The 18,518-nt window shown below is 41.3% G+C and overlaps 1 protein-coding gene across 1 annotated transcript; it reads left to right on the top strand.

The window, feature by feature from the left end:
* Positions 1-306: 306 nt before the first annotated feature.
* On the top strand, positions 307-3,786 carry CCN2 (cellular communication network factor 2). The gene is made up of 5 exons (XM_067546752.1): positions 307-589; positions 706-928; positions 1,370-1,621; positions 1,864-2,075; positions 2,450-3,786. Exons 1-5 carry the CDS (start codon positions 539-541, stop codon positions 2,744-2,746), a joined length of 1,035 nt encoding a protein of 344 aa, XP_067402853.1. The 5' UTR covers positions 307-538; the 3' UTR covers positions 2,747-3,786.
* Positions 3,787-18,518: the final 14,732 nt, after the last annotated feature.

Here is an 18,518-nt window from a genome sequence, read left to right as displayed (position 1 = left end):
TTAAAAGTATTTTTACATCAGATGAAATCGGGAGTAGGGGGCTGGAAGGGGGAAAAAATACCATTTGGTGATGGAAACAGCGCCTTTTTTGTGTGCTGAAGTGTGCCAGCTTTTTCAGACAGGAGGAATGCTGAGTGTCAAGGGGTCAGGATCAATCCGGTGTGAGTTGATGAGGCAGGAAGGTGGGGAGGAATGCGAGGAATGTCCCTGTTTGTGTAGGACTCCATTCAGCCGATTGGCGAGTCCGGGGCGCCTGGAGTGTATAAAAGCAGCCAGGCTGCCGGCTTTCGAGCCATCGAACAACTCTCCTGCCAGAGAGACGGGAACGAGCGAGAGGGGAACTGCACGAGGCTCGGATTCAAGCCGATCCCAGCCAGCAGCAGCAGCCGCCGCCTTCGCAGACAAGGAGGCAGCCGGCAGGGGACCCATCCCGACGACGCGCCCCCACTGGCTCGGACTCCCTCCGCCCGCAGGAGACCGGACAAGCTTTTGCAGCTCCGTCCTTCGCCGAGCGCCGCTGCCGAGCGTCTCTGCGAGAATGGCCCCCAGCTACTTCGTCCTAGCGCTGCTGGTCGCGCTCCTCAGCCGGGTAAGTGCCCGCCCCAGCTGGGCAGTGCAGGCGGGGAGTGGGGACGGGGCGATGCGAAGCGCCGCTCGCCGGGGCTCAGCCTCGCCTGACTCTCTCCTCCCGTCTCTTCTCGCCAGGAGGCGTCGGGCCAGGACTGCAGCGGGCAGTGCCAGTGCGGGGCTGGGCCGCCCCCCGCCTGCCCGGCCGGGGTGAGCCTGGTGCCGGACGGCTGCGGCTGCTGCCGGGTGTGCGCCAAGCAGCTGGGCGAGCTGTGCACGGAGCGGGACCCCTGCGACCACCACAAGGGGCTCTTCTGCGACTTCGGCTCGCCGGCCAACCGCAGGATCGGCGTGTGCACCGGTAAGTAGAGCCCGGGCGCCCGCCGGATCTCGCTTCTCCCCCCTCCCTTCCCGCCCCCCCAGCTAAGATTTGCCTCTCAAAGCGACCCCGGCCCCCTGTGCCCAAACCCCTTCGGGCTTCCTCCCCTAGGAGAGCGGGGTCCCCTCCCCGGAGCAGCGCAGGGCACAGCTGGATGGCACCGGGGTGATCTTGGCATCCGCACCTCCTGCCCCCCAGCGGTAGCTAGTGAGACTGCTCCCGCACTCCCTCCCCAGGTCCTGCGGCATGCCGTCCCCACAGTGGGAGTCACTTGGCTGCTGGCTTTTGAGGATCTAGTTGGGGTTGGTCCCGTTTTGCGCAGGGTATGGACTAGATGATCTCCTGGGGTCCCTCTCACCCCTAATCGTCTCTGAATCTATGATTTTTCTGGGTTGCTCATGGCCGGCTACTCTCTCTCTGTAGCTAGGGATGGCGCCCCATGTGTGTTCGGCGGGATGGTGTACAGGAGCGGGGAGTCCTTCCAGAGCAGCTGCAAGTACCAGTGCACTTGCCTCGACGGGGCAGTGGGGTGCGTGCCCCTCTGCAGCATGGATGTCCGACTGCCCAGCCCAGACTGCCCTGCCCCGCGAAGAGTTAAACTCCCCGGGAAGTGCTGCGAGGAATGGGTGTGCGATGAGCTCAGGGAACAGACGGCCATTGGACCAGCGCTAGCTGGTGAGTTGAGATCTGAATGAATTTTGTTGGTGTGCCCATGCGTTAGATTGAAATACATAGTCCAGTGATGGTTATCCTGATGGACCAGATTCAGCCCTGCTGTAACTCCAGTGCCTTGAGTGGAATCACACCGAGGATAAATAGGATGCCCTTACATTTATACAGGATTAAAACATTGAGAGGATATCATCTGCACTGTTGCTCTGTGCCACAATCTCATCCTCTTTATCTGTGCTTTACAGCTTACAGACCGGAAGACACTTATGGCCCTGACCCTGCAATGATGCGGGCTAACTGCCTGGTCCAGACCACTGAATGGAGTGCTTGCTCAAAGACCTGTGGAATGGGCATCTCCACCAGAGTCACCAATGACAATGCCTTCTGCAGACTGGAGAAGCAAAGCAGACTCTGCATGGTGAGACCATGTGAGGCAGACCTGGAGGAAAACATCAAGGTAAATATTCCCATCTAATATACACTTCTAAAGATGCTTCAGGATAGATCCAGTTTTACAGAAGATGTATAGCTCTATCTTACCCAGTTTCAGCACCAAGTAAATATTATATACGGTCTCATTCCAGTAGTGAATATTTAACAATTAAGTAATAAACAAATGCACCTACTTTAGCTGTTTAAGTATAATACAATTTGAACAGTATTTCAACTGTCTTCTTTGCATGTGAAACCCTCCATGAGAAGATCAATACTCTGATTCTTTTTGCATAAAATGACAGGATGAAATTAGTGGATAGAAATATGAATGGGAATTGTGCAATCTTTTTTTTAAAAAAAAATGGCTTCTAAACTTTTCATTTATTGTCTCCACAGAAAGGAAAAAAGTGTATTCGCACCCCCAAAATCTCCAAGCCCATCAAGTTTGAGCTCTCCGGCTGTACCAGTGTGAAGACCTATAGAGCTAAATTCTGTGGGGTCTGCACCGATGGCCGTTGCTGCACCCCTCACAGAACAGCCACCCTTCCTGTGGAGTTCAAATGTCCTGATGGTGAGGTCATGAAGAGGAGAATGATGTTCATCAAGACCTGTGCATGCCACTACAACTGCCCTGGAGACAATGACATCTTTGACTCTCTGTACTACAGAAAGATGTATGGAGACATGGCATAAAGCAGAAGGAGACGCTACACTCTCAACTTGAACTGATTTTGCATCTCATTTTGTAAACATGATTCAATAGCACAAAGTATTTAAATCTGTTTCTAAAAAGTTCAAACTCCTCCATGTGACTAAGACAAATTGTCTTCCGACCCCAAACATTGGTTTGAAGAAGAAAGTAGAATGGACGTGGGACCACAGCAAAGCTCAGCTTCAGAGGATGCTGTTCCTGGGGTGGTGTTTTAGATGTTACTAAGGGGAATATGCAGGAAGATCAATGTTCCCTTACTATGGTAACATGTGTTCCACCTAGTAGTGCAATTGAAAGAGACCCTTAGCATGTTTGCTGACGCTGGTTTAGTGACAGTAATGGCTGGAATGTAAATAATCACCCAGCAAGGTGCTAGGTAAAATGTGTTCTATTGGTCAGGACTGTAATGTTTCAGCTTTGACACTGATTTGAATGACTTGTTAAAGAGGAATCAGAATCCTGTCTATTTGACTGGACAGCTTGTGGCAGTTAATTTGCCTGTAACAAGCTAGATTTTTTTTTTATTATTGTAAATACTGTATATATATTTGTACAGTTATCTAAATTAATTTAAAGTTGTGTGCCTTTGTTAATGCTTTGATACTTCAATGTTAGCTTCTTTTTTTTTCGTTCTTTGAAAGAAATAGGTAGGATGTAAAGCTTGTCTGACAATGCATTCAAAGCATGAAATAGATCCTCTAATGGAAATTGTTCAGTTAAGGTGACAAGTGAATCAAAATGAAGAAAAATTGTTTGTTTGTTTGCTAAAGATGAGGTGCCTGCATCCTTGAAGCATTCACTTGGATGGCAAAAATATGGTTGCTTCCGTTTTGGTGAACAAATGGCCTTAAGTAAAATGAGTGGTTCTTTTGTAGCTGATCAGTCTTTCCACCTGGGAGCATTTGTTTCTTTCTTTGACTGTGGCTGTTCTTTGAACAGTTTATTTGTTGAGAAGTGTGACCAAAAGTTACATGTTTGCACCTTTTTGGTTGAAAATAAAGTATTCTATTTTTTATATAAATGACTTGGCATTTCATTTACACCCCCCCCCACACTACCCTTCCTACATATTCATCAAAACAAGGGTTTATTTTGTATTTCTTTTTTGTTGCCCAGAAATAAATACATGGAGAATTAAACTTCATGTGTATATATACCAGCACAATAAACTTGCCAGTTCATAATCACTGGTAGGCTAATGAAAGATGGGGACCATTCAGTCTTTCACACTTTAAATAGGGATCCTGGGGTGTTGAATCCAACATTATTAAGGCACAGCCAGTTCATCAGTAACTAACTAGGGCATGTATATAACACTAAGTAGTTTTAGACTTCAGCTACCTGTTTTTATACCATGGTGACAAACATGGTCAGCACCTACTATGCAACATCTATGTAAGTGTTTAGTGTTACTGGACTTTTAATCAGTTAAGCACCTAGATCCTTCTGAGCTAAATCATGGGGAATATTTTTAAAAGCTTCATTAAACTGAAACAGTTTCTCATTAAACTGAAACAATTTTGGGGTCAAATTGAGAAATCTTTACTCTGGTAAAATTCCTTGCAGGAGGACTATAATGTGGCTTAATGGATAGAGCCCTGCACTAGGACTCAGGAGACCTTGATTCTATTCCTAGTTCTATCTCCGAGCTGCTGGGTGGCCTTGGGCAAGTCACATCACTGCTGTGCCTCAGTTTCCATATTGGTAAAATAGTGATACTGACCTCCTTTGTAAAGCACTCAGATCTATCTGTACCCTAAATACTAGCTAGGAACTTCAACCTTGTATGAATTCCTTCATCAGAGTAACAGGCATATTTATACTCTGTCTATTAAGAGTAGGAACCAGGGAACTTTAAAACTGACTTCAGCATTTGAAGCATTTTCTTTTGTTTTCAAATATCCGGGTACTCTCCAATAAGAATCACTTTCAGGAAGCCAAGTTTAGTCTAGCATTTCCCTGGGGCAGTTAAACAGAAGAGTGTCAGCTGAAAAAAGTCTGAGCCTGAACCAAGCTGAGCACCCTCAAATGCCTACTGATTTCATTTTGAGCTTGGGTCAAGTGGACACCACACCAAGTCTGCATTAATGACAGACTAACTTAGGCCTAATCTAAAGCCCATTGAAGTCCATGGGACTCTTTCCAGTGAGATCAGTAGACACTGGATAGGGCCCCAAAAACATTCCCCTTCCTCTAAAAAATGTGAGGAATTCATCGCATGAGGAAGTGGTTTTCTGTGCCCATTTGAAATATTTTGGGTATCCTCTGCCTCTAATAGTTCCTCTGGCTCTCCATTTTTTTTCTTGCAAATTATGAATAAGGTGTAGCTGCTCTGTTCATCCTGGAAACACTCTACATTTACATAACCAGAACGACTGCTTGAGCAGCCACAACCTCAACTCCACTCCCCCCCTCCCAATAATAGCAGAACTGTCATTTCTACCTGAAAGACAAAAATCTACATGGACTTTAATTACAGTTATCACCATAAATGCTCTAAGAATTAGACAGTTGAAAAGATCATCGATCTCTAACAGGCAGGGTGATGGGAGTAGTGGCCCTAGAGGTGTGGTGTTTGATATTATTTATATACTGAATTTTTAAGAGTTCAAAATTGAGTAAAAATTGATGTAAAAATACTGTAAATGGATGAAAATCCCCTATGTTGTTACATTTCTAATGAACAATATTGTCACCATAGGTCTTAACTGGTAAAACTGATGCTTATTGTAAGTTTGTGGCTCTCCTCTGAAGTATTGTTTAAAAAATCAGCAATTTAATGTGTAACTGTAATACACTAAGATCTGCAGTTCTCTTGCCCCAAGACCAGACATGACTGCCATTTTGCAACATAGATGGGTGCAGCTGCAATAGCAGAGAAACCCAGTATCCTGAATATGTTGTTGCAAGGCCTTGTGGGAATGTAATTATGCATCATAGTATTGTGCCACTTCCTTCTGAAGACACATTAGGTCGTCAGTGTCTAATTGATACAGAGTCCTAAGAGTAAAAATAGGTAAAGATGTAGGCCTTTCAACCTTTATATTGTTTCCTGCTCTCTTGCCCTCATGCTTATGATTTAAAGGTCACTAAAAGCAGAAAGTGACCATAACAGGAATCACTTTATAGGAACAGGACAGTAAAAAGAGAAAACAGAATTTAAAAAAAATCAGTTTCCATCTAGTTTGTTTCATCTACCACATGGATTTGCTGACAGCATTTTTTAAAACTTTTGTTTACTGTATTTAAGTATATTCATTCAAATGAATGTTCAGCTACATGAATACTATAATAATTAGAACACCACCACATATTTGACACTGATTTAATGAACACCGCTCAGTTAGCCAATAGAAGAGGCAATCTACATGGCTACAGACCAAAGTGTCAACTGACTTGTCAAAAAGTGTGAGCTACTCTCCCTGTTTCAGTATTTTGTTTTGGGCAATCATAATGCATTTACATGGTTTGCATCTCAGCATTCTAACACAATACAGATGTGAACAACAGACATGGATTACAGCCCCATCATATGAGGCAGGCATTGTTCTCCAGACAGAATTTTGTCAGATTCCTCATAACTAATAAACATCCAACAGACACCCATTAAGAAACTCTTCAGGAATGAGCCACTTTCAATGATCTGTAACACATAGGAACAAATAAGCTTTTTGAATAGAATCCAGTTGTTTGAATCACAAAGAAAGGGACTCAATTGAGAAAATTGGCTTTTGGACACAACTAGAAATAGCAAACACCAGTTAGATCATTTGCATTCCTTCTTGCAGTGTAACGTCTTCACCAAACACTGTGCTGTAAGAAAGCACTGTAACTGTTATGCTAAAAATTAAGGTCACAAAACAAGTAAAGGAACAGGAATATTCTACCCCAACATGTAACTTAATCCCACCTTCCTGATTTTGTACCCTATTCTTGAATCCCTAGCTTCTTTAGAAACAAAGTTAAAATGTGGCTTTAACTCATTCATTAGGTACAATGATTTATATGCCTACATATGGAAGTAGTTACCAAGGAAAAAATTGTCCAGCCAGTTAGGATGAAATACCAATGCAAGGCTTTGCCCCAAAACCAAGGAAAATCTGAGAGTTAACTTTTTTTAGTTCCATTTCCCACTTTTTAAAGGAAACAGAGGGAGGGGAATTCACATACCCCCGTAAATGAAAGTACCTAAACCCCACCACATTCTTACAGTACTTTCAGTCTGACTGGAACCAGGAAATACCAGAAATTTCTTCAGCGAACCTGTGCCTAAAGTGTGCTAAAGCTCTTGACACATTCAAAGCTTTAAACAGAGTTCAGGAACATGATTAAAGGTCACATCTGCACTAGAAGAATGAAACTCTATTGTTCCTGTGTCAGAAGATAACTCTTGGCAACTGGGTTTTGATACAGCTGAAATTGTAGTGTGGATGGCCCATTAGGTGAGCAGATGCAGAACGTAGGAATTTAGGAGACAGATTATAGGATCTGGCCCTTCATCTGTCACACCTGTCTCACTTTGGCCACTAAACTAGGAAATATTGTTGCAGTTTTGCCCCTCATCAATACTAGAGTGGTTCTAAGCCATTTCAGTCATTGTGCCTTCTAATATTTCCCACAGTTCCCAGAATATATGCCAGAAGCAGTGAATTCTGGAAGATTTTGAAAAGTTTCAGGTGCACTGCAAGACAGAAGGAAGAGGAATATTTAATTGTTTGCACTTTTACACCAGAAAGCTATCTCCATCAACACGGAAATGGTATTTAGATTTGCTGAACGCCAGTCCAATCTGGTAACTGGCATGCATACATGCCACTTGGAACACTTGTGTATATGGATGCAAGGCATTTTATAATCATTCTAGGAGGACCAAAATGTTCATAGCACTGTGGTGTTTCTCTGGTGTAAACAAGATTTTAGATTCAACGTGCCTGCATTTATCACTCAGGCAAAACTGACTGGGTCAGAGAGAAAAAATGAACTCCAAGCAATTTGCTGTCTTTTTAGATTGATCCTATTAAAAGGTATAGAGAGATGTTGACTAGCTTTCAACACCTACCATGAACTTTTTCCTTTTCAGAAGAAAGAGCATAAAACCTATTTATACAACAGGGACCAGATCCTTAGTTGGATTAAACCAGAATAGTTCCAATGAAGTCAACTGAGCTTCATCAGTTCACATCAGCCCAAGATCTGGTCTAAGGTCTTGTTTTTATTTGACTATAACACAGATACTCTTCTCCACCTCATCTACTGCTGTACTTCCATGTCAGGAAAAGACAAAGACTGGCATCTAGTGGGCAAGCAGGGAAATAAATTATTAAGATTAACACAAGAATTTGGAGATTTAGCTGAATTACATAGAAAAACACATTGTGAATGGCTAAAATTATAACCTACTATGCAACTGAGAAGTTGTGGCTGATAAGCAAAAGATTGTTGTACAGAATTCAGAAAATAAACCTTTGAAATATTAATATGCTACTCAAGCTTTAACCTTAGAGATGTGTGACATCCAGAAGGATGTTAGACATATTATTAAAGAATGATACTGCAACATGTTACAGTGCTAAATACCCCTTTTATTTCTTAAATTATAGTGTGAAAAATCCTGAAGTCTTTACTCAACCCTTAATCAGACAAGGTACCCAATGGCTTCAGTTTTAACTGAGAAAGGACTTCAGGATTTGGTCCAGTATAACGTGCCAGAAGATAAACAAAGTCCTTTGTTCTCCCCCAATTCAAAATAGCTACCTGCACCTATTGGACTAAATTCCTATGTTTGTTTAGGAACATAGGAATTGCCAGTCTAGCCCAGCCCAGTGGTCCAGCTAGTCCAAAATCCAGTCTCTGACAGTGGGCAGTGCCAGCTGTTTCAGACAAAGACACAAGGTTTTAGTTATGGAATAAGTTATAACCTTGGTTCATGCCCTGAAGCACAAAGAGTTTAGATGCCTTTCTGAACATTTAGAGTTTGTTTTGGATTTTTCTTTCTAAATGCCTTATATTACAACTCTGCCTGTTTCTGATATCTATATATAAGGTCAATCCTTTTTTGAACCCTGATAGACTGTGTCTCAATGATGTATTAGCTAGTTTAGTGCTGCTGAAAGGTTCCAGACTGACTACCACGGAGATGGAAGTCCTTTGCTTATTAACAGAACAGGGAGGGCATAGCCACCCATGGAGCAAGGTTCCTCATTCTGCTCACGAGGGTGCCCCGCTGAACTAGAGAGGCTAGGAGTGAGAGGGTAGTTCAGTCTTCGTGACCACTCGTTTTGTGGCTTTTCTGCCAAATGTGTTACTAGGCAGTTCTGACAGGAGTGGCGATTGTTCCTTTATTTTTATTTTTTTTTACTGAAGAGCCATAACATTTCAAGCCAGCATTAAACACCCTGAGAACTTTGGGACAGATTGTGCATGGCCTTAAATGCAGGGCAGGGAGTGGGAGAGGGAGGGCAGACAAGAAGGTCACAAACAGCCTCCCCCAACTCACCAGGTAAAAGTCAGATAGAATTGAAGCCCCTTTAATTGAGGGAACACAGGCACTGACTGCTTTGTATTTACTCTCCTAGGTCTCCAAAGTACCCCAATGAGGGTGAGACAGGACAGGAGAAGAGGCAGGCCCATAGGTCTACCCATTAACAGTCACTCTCCTAGTGTGGGGGTAGGGACTGCACCCCAGAACAGGGTATGACTAAGGCATACCCAGAAGCTCCAAAAGGTATTTTGCCTCCTACTGCTCCCTCTGGCACAATGCAGTTCCATGCCTCCCTTTGTGACGCTCTGCACACACACAGCACAAGGCCTTTGTTGCTTTACTCTCATCTCACTAAAAATTCTACTTGCTTGAATTTTTCCCAAAAACTATTTCAGCCGTGGAGTTCCTTGTTTTCAGTGGCAAAGTACCATTGTTTTGACTTCCCTGCCAAAAGTACATTATTTCGGGTACCATATATATGAGGAGACACAAGGCAGTGGACATACGAGCCATTTACAGTGGGGAAAATAGCATCACCCTTTGTTTATTTGCACACATTCTTCTAAGGCCAAGGCGCCAAGGTGAAATAATTCAGTCTAACAGGTGCAGGTAGTTATCTATTTCTGACATCTGATATGCCAAGAGTTAATGGAGGTAGCGTCGTAGCTGTGCTGGCCACGGGATAGTAGAGAAACAAGGTCGATGAGGTAATATCTTTTGTTGGACCAGCTTATGTTGGTGAGACAGACATACTTTCAAGCTTAAACAGACCTGAAGAGCACTGAGGAGTAGCTCAAAAGCTTGTCTCTCTCACCAACTGAAGATATTACTTCACCCATCCTGTCTCTAAAAGTTAATGAAGCAAGCTAGTTTGTCTTACGTGTGTGGTTGCCTGTGAATGAATTGCACTGGATTTTTCCATCAGCTTCACCTTGGGCTTTGTCTAGACTAGCAAATTTGAAGCTGTAATTTACCACCTGGTGGTAGCAATGGTGTAAGCTGCACCTAAGACAAGGCTTACATGGTTTTATCAGTGTTGCTTACTATGTTCTCAGCAGAGTGTCACAGAATGGAAATCTCTTCCTCCTCTGTGCCTACTACTTCCCCATACCTCAATGCAGCCGATCAGCAAAAAGTCCTTTCATTGCAGCCACTATTGAAATAACATCTTTGAGAAGAACATCCCCTAGACTCTCAAGCAGTTGCTAAATTCTTCACTGTATGGCTTCATCTCCACAGAAGATTTTCAGTTACTCTCCTGCTAGAGGTCTAGCAGTGGTGGAAATGCACCAGCACTTGCAGTAGTCAAACCACTTGTGTAGATCAGTCACAAGCATTATTACCACTGTATTATCTCAGTGGAACTTCAGGACCAGGACTCAAATTAGATAAAGAGCACAAAAGGGACAACTTTATGGTGGAAAGGGGGACACTGAAGTATGTCATGAAAAGAAAATGCAATCATTCCATTAATTACATATTACACATATTAGAAGATGAGTTAGGGATAGAGATAACAGGGTTGCTAATATGAGTAAAAGCTGCAGGGGCTGACTCTTAGAGCAGTCTATACTAAAGAGATACTGGTATAAATGTTTGCTAGGAGTGTGATTTTTTAAAAAATCCAGCAGTTATGCTGGTATAAATCCTAGTGTGGATACACGATGCAGCTATAATGGCATAAAGGTGCCTTACAGTATATAGCTCATTTCACTTCCCAAACTGAAGCCTGGTCTACACTATGAAGTTTGGCTGGCGCACACACACACACACACACACACACACACACACACACACACATTAATTATATATCAGGTAGTAATGTGGGAAGAAAAAAAATCACACCCCCTATCCGACATACCTATGCCTGCAAAAACTCCATTGTAGACAACTATGCCGACAGAAGAATGCCAGCAGAACTCCTTCTGCCTTCTTACATTGCGTCTACACCAGGCTCTGCTAGAATAGTTATACCATCCAAGGCTCTGTAGCACAGACATGGCCTGGAATAAACTATGCCAAAATAAGCACTTTTATGCCAGTATAACTATACCCACACTAGAAGAGGCTCACTGCTTTAACTGAACTGGTACAATTCAAGTGGCAATACTTTCTATTTAGACAAACTCTTTGTCTGTAAGCCTCTTAGGGCAATAAACTTACATTTGCTATATAAATAATTTGTAGTAATACCAGGCAGATAAAGCTAGAGAATAGAGTTATTTATTACTTAATATTTGTTTGTACATCAGTAATTATTACTTAATAAGATAATGTTTAATGCATTCTAACAGTATTCCCCTTAGCTGCACAATAAATTCCATCAAATTGGTAGAAGCCAGTAGAAACATTTCTGGTGTAACCATTGCAGATAGATTTTTATAAGCAGAACACAAATGGAAGTTCTCTTATTTTGCTTTTAGATACCTTTTGTCTCATGCAGCTGAAGACAAAATTAGAGACAGTTTATGGAAAGTGTCTCGTTTTGGTCTTTGCCTATAGCCTTTACCACAAAGCAATTTGGAAGAAATGAATTGCACACTTGTTGGCAAGTGACTGGATGCAGACAGACATGGCAGCCACACCATATACCCCTATCCAAATGAGCAACTACAACAAAGCCTGCTGATAAAACTTCTGTCTAGTGCCTCATTTGGAGGGGGTTCTGAGAGATAGCAGAGATTTGTTCCAGATTCTCAACAGTACTCAAACAGAACTGTTTGTTCTCTACAAAGTTTTTAAAAATATATATTATATTAATCAGAACCCATCATACAGAGTCTTGAATTTTTATTTTGTTCATGTGCTCATACCAAGGGCAGCCAATGTCTGGCCTGCAGGATTAGCACAACTGCACATCTCTACAAGAGGATCCAGCTCTTCCGATGAGAATGAAGAACTGCATGCTGGAACCTGTAGTCTCACTTGGCTGCTCTTCCCTGTTAAAGAGAGGGGGAAGTGCAATCTGCTCCATTTTATTTGATGTGAGTATTTATGTAAGTTATTGCCCCATCAAGGGCTGCAGTATTTGGGCTCTTCTGATATACAATGTTGTTCTATATCCTATGTAATAGCAGAACACTATATTCTAACCTAATTTTTACTTATTTTTCATATTAGCCTCCTAATTCAAGATCAAAGTAAGAACTCCCAAAATCCTTAAACTAACACATACTACGTACCTGTCACGTGCTATATTTTTTTTCAGTGACCTCTCAGTCAAACCTCTTCCTAAGATTCATAGAATCATAGAAAATTAGGGATGGAAGAAACTTCAGGAGATCATCTAGTCCAATCCTCAAAGCAGGACCAACCCCAACTAAATCATCCCAGCCAGGGCTTTGTCAAACTGGGATTAAAAACCTGATTCCACCGCTCCCTAGTTAACCCTTTCCAGTGCTTCTCCACCCTCCTTGTGAAAAAGCTTTTCCTAATATCCAACCTAGACCTCCTCCACTGCAACTTGAGACCATCGTTCCACGTTCTGTCATCTGCCACTACTGAGAACAGCCTAGCTCCATCCTCCCTGGAACCCCCCCCCCTTCAGCTTGCAAGGAGGATGGAGATTACAGTTCAGCAAACAGCAACTAGATCGATATTTTGTTTTCTTAGATTACACTGACACCCTGTGGTCACTACGGCGCATATTTGCAAAAGAGCTGAACCACGTTTAGTGCTATGGTTGCACTAAGTAGATAAAAACAGCTCAAGACTGTTTCTGTTGTCTTCAGTTACACATGAGCTGTTGTGTTCCAAAACACATTTCTAAAAAAAGCAAGTAACAGCAACTTAAAGACATCTAAAGTATATAATAGATTGCTTATTCTTCAAGCTGCAACCACTGGTAGAAAATCGTGGACTGAAATATATCTGAGAATTACACTAATGGCATAAGTTAACTGTATAGTTATTAGAAAGGATGCTACTTATATTTTCTAATGAAGTTATTACATAGTATTTGTTACGAATGCTAGCTGCATTGTTCTGATACAACAGCGTGCATTGTTTTGTGATATGTACTTTATATTTCACTGCTTTATCTAATTTAGAGCTGCAGAAAATACAGAACCTGTAGATTTCAAAACTGTCCACCTAAGGAATCTTCAGGAACCAATTGCCAGTCATTAATAGAGATTGCTGCTACCTCAGGTCCCCTATTTTCTAGACTTCTCCATTGTTCCAAGCTGACTACCGCCTGAATAGCAGCAGCTGCATCTGTTAGGCCCTCCCCACTGTCCCATATCTTTGAATGCTTCCCCAAATGCCTTTCCTTTTTTTGGCAACAGTTCACAGAAATTTCTCCAATGAATATCCATAAAACTCATCTTAAATAAAGTGGTGTTTGTTTCCCAAAGAAAATGAGACAATCAGAATGAAGTGAATTTAAAGAGAGTCAGCCTGGCCGAGTCTGCAAGAGCTAGCTCACCACGCTAAGAAAGGTCTTTGAATTAAAAGCTTTAAATAGTACCTTCAAAATCTTTGCAAATAGGTCTTCCCCCAACTGTCTGGAAGGGAGAAGATGCACATTTGGGCAGTGTCCCATCCCTCAGCATTTGGTCTTGCAACAGTGTCCTCGATTAATGTAAGTCGCACCTCTATCTTATTGGCTAGTTTACAACTTCAAATGAACTTCCGACTAAGCCATTTAGCAGAAAATTTATTTCTCTCTAAACTGCCTCTAGATACATTGACCATGAGTCATGCCCTCTTTGTATGAATTCCTTAGACGTAATGCCCCCTTTGCCCCAGTTACTTAGAAGACTTGTTCTAAAGGGTAGGGGGGCGGGGGCAGGGAGAGAGAGAGAGAGAGAGAAAAAAAAAGCCTGACCCCAAGCACCAGATCCAAAATCCTCTCTAATTTTGGGGAAATTAAGATACCAACTTCTTGTGTGGGTCCATCTCTATGAAATGGATATGAACTTATGCATCTGTAATGGGTAAAGATGGGTGCTGAGAAAATATATAACTATTATGATCCCCTTTTTCCTGTACCTCAGCTTACTTCTGAGGAACCACAGGCCAGAGTTCTATCTTTTCAGGGTTTTGTTTGTTTGTTTGTTTGTTTTTTAAAAGGATTCCTCAGAGTAATAATATGCAAACCCCCAAATATAGGTGTTAACCACAGCTGCCAGTCAAGCTCAGAAGATAGCATACAATTTCTTAGTGAACAAACATTTAATACTTACGTAAACAGTATTTGGAATGTTTTTGAATAACTTCTTTAAAAAGCTACTAGACAATAGACCTCTGTGTTCTCTATAGTTCTCCCCACTTCATTGCTATTACAATTTTTGGTACACACAGTCTTCCACAGATGATTTTTCAGTCTCCGCAATGTGGCCTCAAATGAGTTGGTGTCACATGAACACTCGAAAGACATTTGCACTACCCTAGCATCAGTGCTGGGAGATTAGGTTACAAAACAGTTATCATCCAGTGATATAAAATATTCCATTGTTGAGTGTTCTTCAATCATGCTATATCCCTGATCTATTCAAGGCTATAACATAAGTTAGGGACATGCTTGGATCCTCTGTACTACATGTCAGAATTATTAACAAATGTGTTGTAATGCAGTTTCTTGGATATGCTTAGTACCACGGAGTATGTAATGTTATATATAGTGTTACTTTTTTTTTTAAATGGGGCTCCTCTGTTTCTCAAAGCACATCTCTCATCTGAAAAAGGCTTTCCAAAATAACTCTTCCAGTCTTTCCTTTTCTGCTTCCAACTGCTGCATGCAACTAGAGAGGTTGCTGGCCTCTTACTGGTCAAAAGCAATGATGGCACCTTTCAGTTAAATCCTGGCCCTATTGAAGTCAGTGGCAAAACTCCTATTTGCTTCAGTGGGGCAGGATTTCACCTGTTAAATGACATATCAGTGCCCAAAGTTGGCTGCTACCATTCATTTGCATAGTGCCTTCATCAGCATCATTCTCTGTGTTGCCTGGGGTATAGGGTCTTTGGCACTGAGAAAAATTTGAGAGATGACACAAAAATTTAGCAGTATTTACACGGAGCACAAAAGAAATGGAAAATCAGAGGTGAGAAATTTCTGAGGTATTTTCGGAAGAACCAGCCCAGAGATTTTGCAATTCTGGGAGCAGAGAAAAAAAAAACCCTACTCTTTTATTATTTCAAGTCGTACATGTGAGAGTTCAAATTGGGCAAATGGACTGTAGTTAAAATGGGGAGGATGCTGAAGTCTAAAAACGTTTAGCTGTATAATTTTAGAGTGAGACATATCTTTCAGAAGGAATACTACTAGAGAGCTACTGAGTTATGAGGTGCCAGTATGTATATACAAAACTCACTTTATGAAGATCAGAGTAATTCACTAGTAGCCACTAAATAGAGAAAGAAAAAAACAAACAAATCACAAGAGTGAAAAAGGAGGAGAAACTGAAGGGAAAGAGAGGAGGAAAGAACAAAAGGAGGCAAAACATATTTTAAACCTTGATATGAATTATCGTATTATGGAGCTATAAATATGAGTTAGACAAAGTTGAGTTAGACGAGCCCCTGAAGCTTGGCTTCCTGTGCCCTATCCCATGAAAGCAAAGGGTAAAGAGCCCCTGAAGTTGCAGGAGGAGCATATTCGATGTGGGGACGCAGGAGGCATTTTTGTGGGGTTTAGGGAATTCATAATTAATTGATCAGTTGATGGGTGTGTAGCTGTTTGGCCAATAGTTTTGCTCCAAAAAAAGGAGGGAGGGGAATGGAAAAAAGTCTAAACATTTTGTTCTGATATTTTCAAAACAAAGTGTTTCAGTTTGCTTCAAAACAACATTTCATTTTGAAATTTAACTAAAAAAAATGAAAAAGGTAAAATAACAGCCCACAATGAAACAAAAACATTTTGTTTCTAGTCAAACGAAATATTTCATTTCATCCCATGCATTGGTTTTTGGCTTAGCCACTGAACCAAAAAAAAAATTCATTATTCACCCAGCTCCAGTTACATGATAAGTGAAGCTCCATAACAAACACAGTGAACTGCATTTGTCTACATGCATTTAAGGTAGAGTTTAAGCCCTGAAATGATAACATGCTTTTTGATGGCAGTGGGTGAGTACATAGGTATGTATATTTGAAAAGGAGATTTAAAAAAATCTTGGGGTTACCAGCACTGTGTAAGCAAACCACGAACGCCCTCTATTTCAAGAAGACACTTTTCTTATCCTGTCAGTTTTAAACAGTTCATATTTTACATCACAAACTAAATCTAGGAACCCTTTTACTCACCTGAGTATCTTTGCTCTTAGAGCACCCTATAGGGAAGAAAAAACAGCAGCAAACTGAGCTCTATACAGCTGGAGAAGGACTCTATGATCCTTGAACTTTGACCCAGGCATTGAAGCATGATGGGAAATGTAGTGTGGTATTTTAGTGGCCATCTTTAGCAAAGGGTTGCTTTATCTAATTTGTTGAAGTCCCTAGGGGATTCCTCCTTAGGTCAGGGGAATCCTCAGGAAGCCAGTTATGCTAGTTTCTGCTAAAATGATCACCAGTGAAAAAATCAATGGCATTTTAAACTGTCATCTTTAGTTCAGGGTTAATGGTCCAGTAAGATAAAAGGGTACAGTTAAGACTTAGGGCTAATGTTTCTGGCTATTTGCAGGCTTCAGAAGATTCAGCTGTGTTATTTACACTCAGATCACATTTGGAAGGTTCTCTTCACAGTCATAAGAACTTGAAACTCTTTTTCTTAAATGCAAGCTATGATTCTGGAGCACAGTTCTGCAGCTCCTGTGGACCACCTCACGATCACAAAAGGGGTTAAATTTATTGTAATTTGTCTTCTGTTGAGAGAGAAATTTAGAGACAAACTGTAGGGAATTTTCTTTTCTTTTCAGCTTTGTCATCCAAGTTGTGCTCTCATGAAATTTTATGTCCATGGTGATCTTGACAATCCATTACATTTATTCATTTGCGTTTCAAAGAATTTTAATTCAATTTGTATTTTTCCTTACTATTGACAGTGGTTCCTCGCACTCACTGATGAAAAATATATATCTCAGTTAACTAAGATTGTCAAGTCTGTTAGCATATTTTAGTGTGGTTGCTAAAGCACTTGCCATTAACATTCAAAAGTAGGATGTTCTCATTTCATTGGGGTCTGTTTAGTTTTAAAGTTTTATCATATATTTTTTCCTCAAGGTCCAATGTGATGCATATTAAAACAACCACATTAGAAAAGTTAGCCACTAAAGTTGCCACATTAAATTGTCAAATAAAACAATTCCCTGTGTTGATAATTTATGCCCCTTCATTAGCTCATAGCTCCTGTATGAAGTTGACGGATTGGAGTGCTATACAGGCCTTGGGTAATGTGACCATATTAGGAAGCAATCTCTTGTTAATGTCTACTTTGTTTTACAGATGGGATTTTCAAAGCCACCGAGAGGGGCTGGGTTGTCATTCCCATTACAAATCTATTGAAGCTGGATATCCAAATCCACGAGGCATCTTTGAAAATCTCATCTCAAGTGATTATTTAGATGAATTTTTACTTTGTAAGCCAACATTTTTACTTGCTGTGAAAAATTCTTTTTAGAAAGGCGCATTCCTTGTCCTTGACCCATATCCCCTCATCTACCTCTGAAAGGGGATTCTGAGAGGTCATGGAGAGAGTTGAGGGGCCGTTAGGTAGTTCAGATTTTCACACTACTCCTCCACAATCACTTGATATAGGACTGAGCTGAGACTACATGACTTGAAAGGACAGTAATCCTTTCCACGTTAGGACTCTTGATTTCCTCTACCCCCCTCCCAAAAGCTAAATCTCTTGTACGGAAATGTAGCAGGAAGCCGGTGTGTCTAAAGAATTGAATCTGACATCAACCAGATTTAATTTGCTAACACTAAGCAACTTAAAAACAAACAGACTTTCAGATCCTCTCATGCTTTGTAAAGAAGCAATTTTCGCCCTCTTGCACGACATCTTTTTAAAAAAAATCACTTTATGGTGGCATGGTATTAGGGGATCGTGTTTCATTTAACACTTTGAGTAGCAAGAGACCTGAAACTGGTTTTATTTTTAATGTATTGGTAACGTCTTAATGGAAGCTTTTTCAGACCTCCCCCCCCAATCATTTGCAGCAACAAAACTGGCTAATTTTATTAGTCTTGTGTAACAGAATGGAAGTTTTGATTTAGTAAGCCTCATCTAACAGCTGTAGTTATTCTTTCCCTGTCATAATTCCCACAACCCATAAAATGTTCTGCTATTTAAGTGTATATCCAAGCTGATAAAACTAGGAAGTTGCTGA

Source organism: Emydura macquarii, unplaced genomic scaffold, assembly GCF_026122565.2.
Source record: "Emydura macquarii macquarii isolate MOO-44397 ecotype Brisbane River unplaced genomic scaffold, CSIRO-AGI_Emac_v2 contig_1146, whole genome shotgun sequence".
In the NCBI taxonomy this organism is placed as follows: Eukaryota; Metazoa; Chordata; order Testudines; family Chelidae; genus Emydura; species Emydura macquarii.
Note: the sequence above shows the minus strand (reverse complement) of the source record. Positions and strands in the feature narration are given on the sequence as shown.

Coding starts and splice junctions, on each gene's coding strand:
- CCN2 (XM_067546752.1), top strand. CDS start 539: ATGGCCCCCAGCTACTTCGTCCTAGCGCTGCTGGTCGCGCTCCTCAGC. Junction 590..705: donor TGGTCGCGCTCCTCAGCCGG/GTAAGTGCCCGC, acceptor TCTTCTCGCCAG/GAGGCGTCGGGCCAGGACTG. Junction 929..1,369: donor CAGGATCGGCGTGTGCACCG/GTAAGTAGAGCC, acceptor CTCTCTCTGTAG/CTAGGGATGGCGCCCCATGT.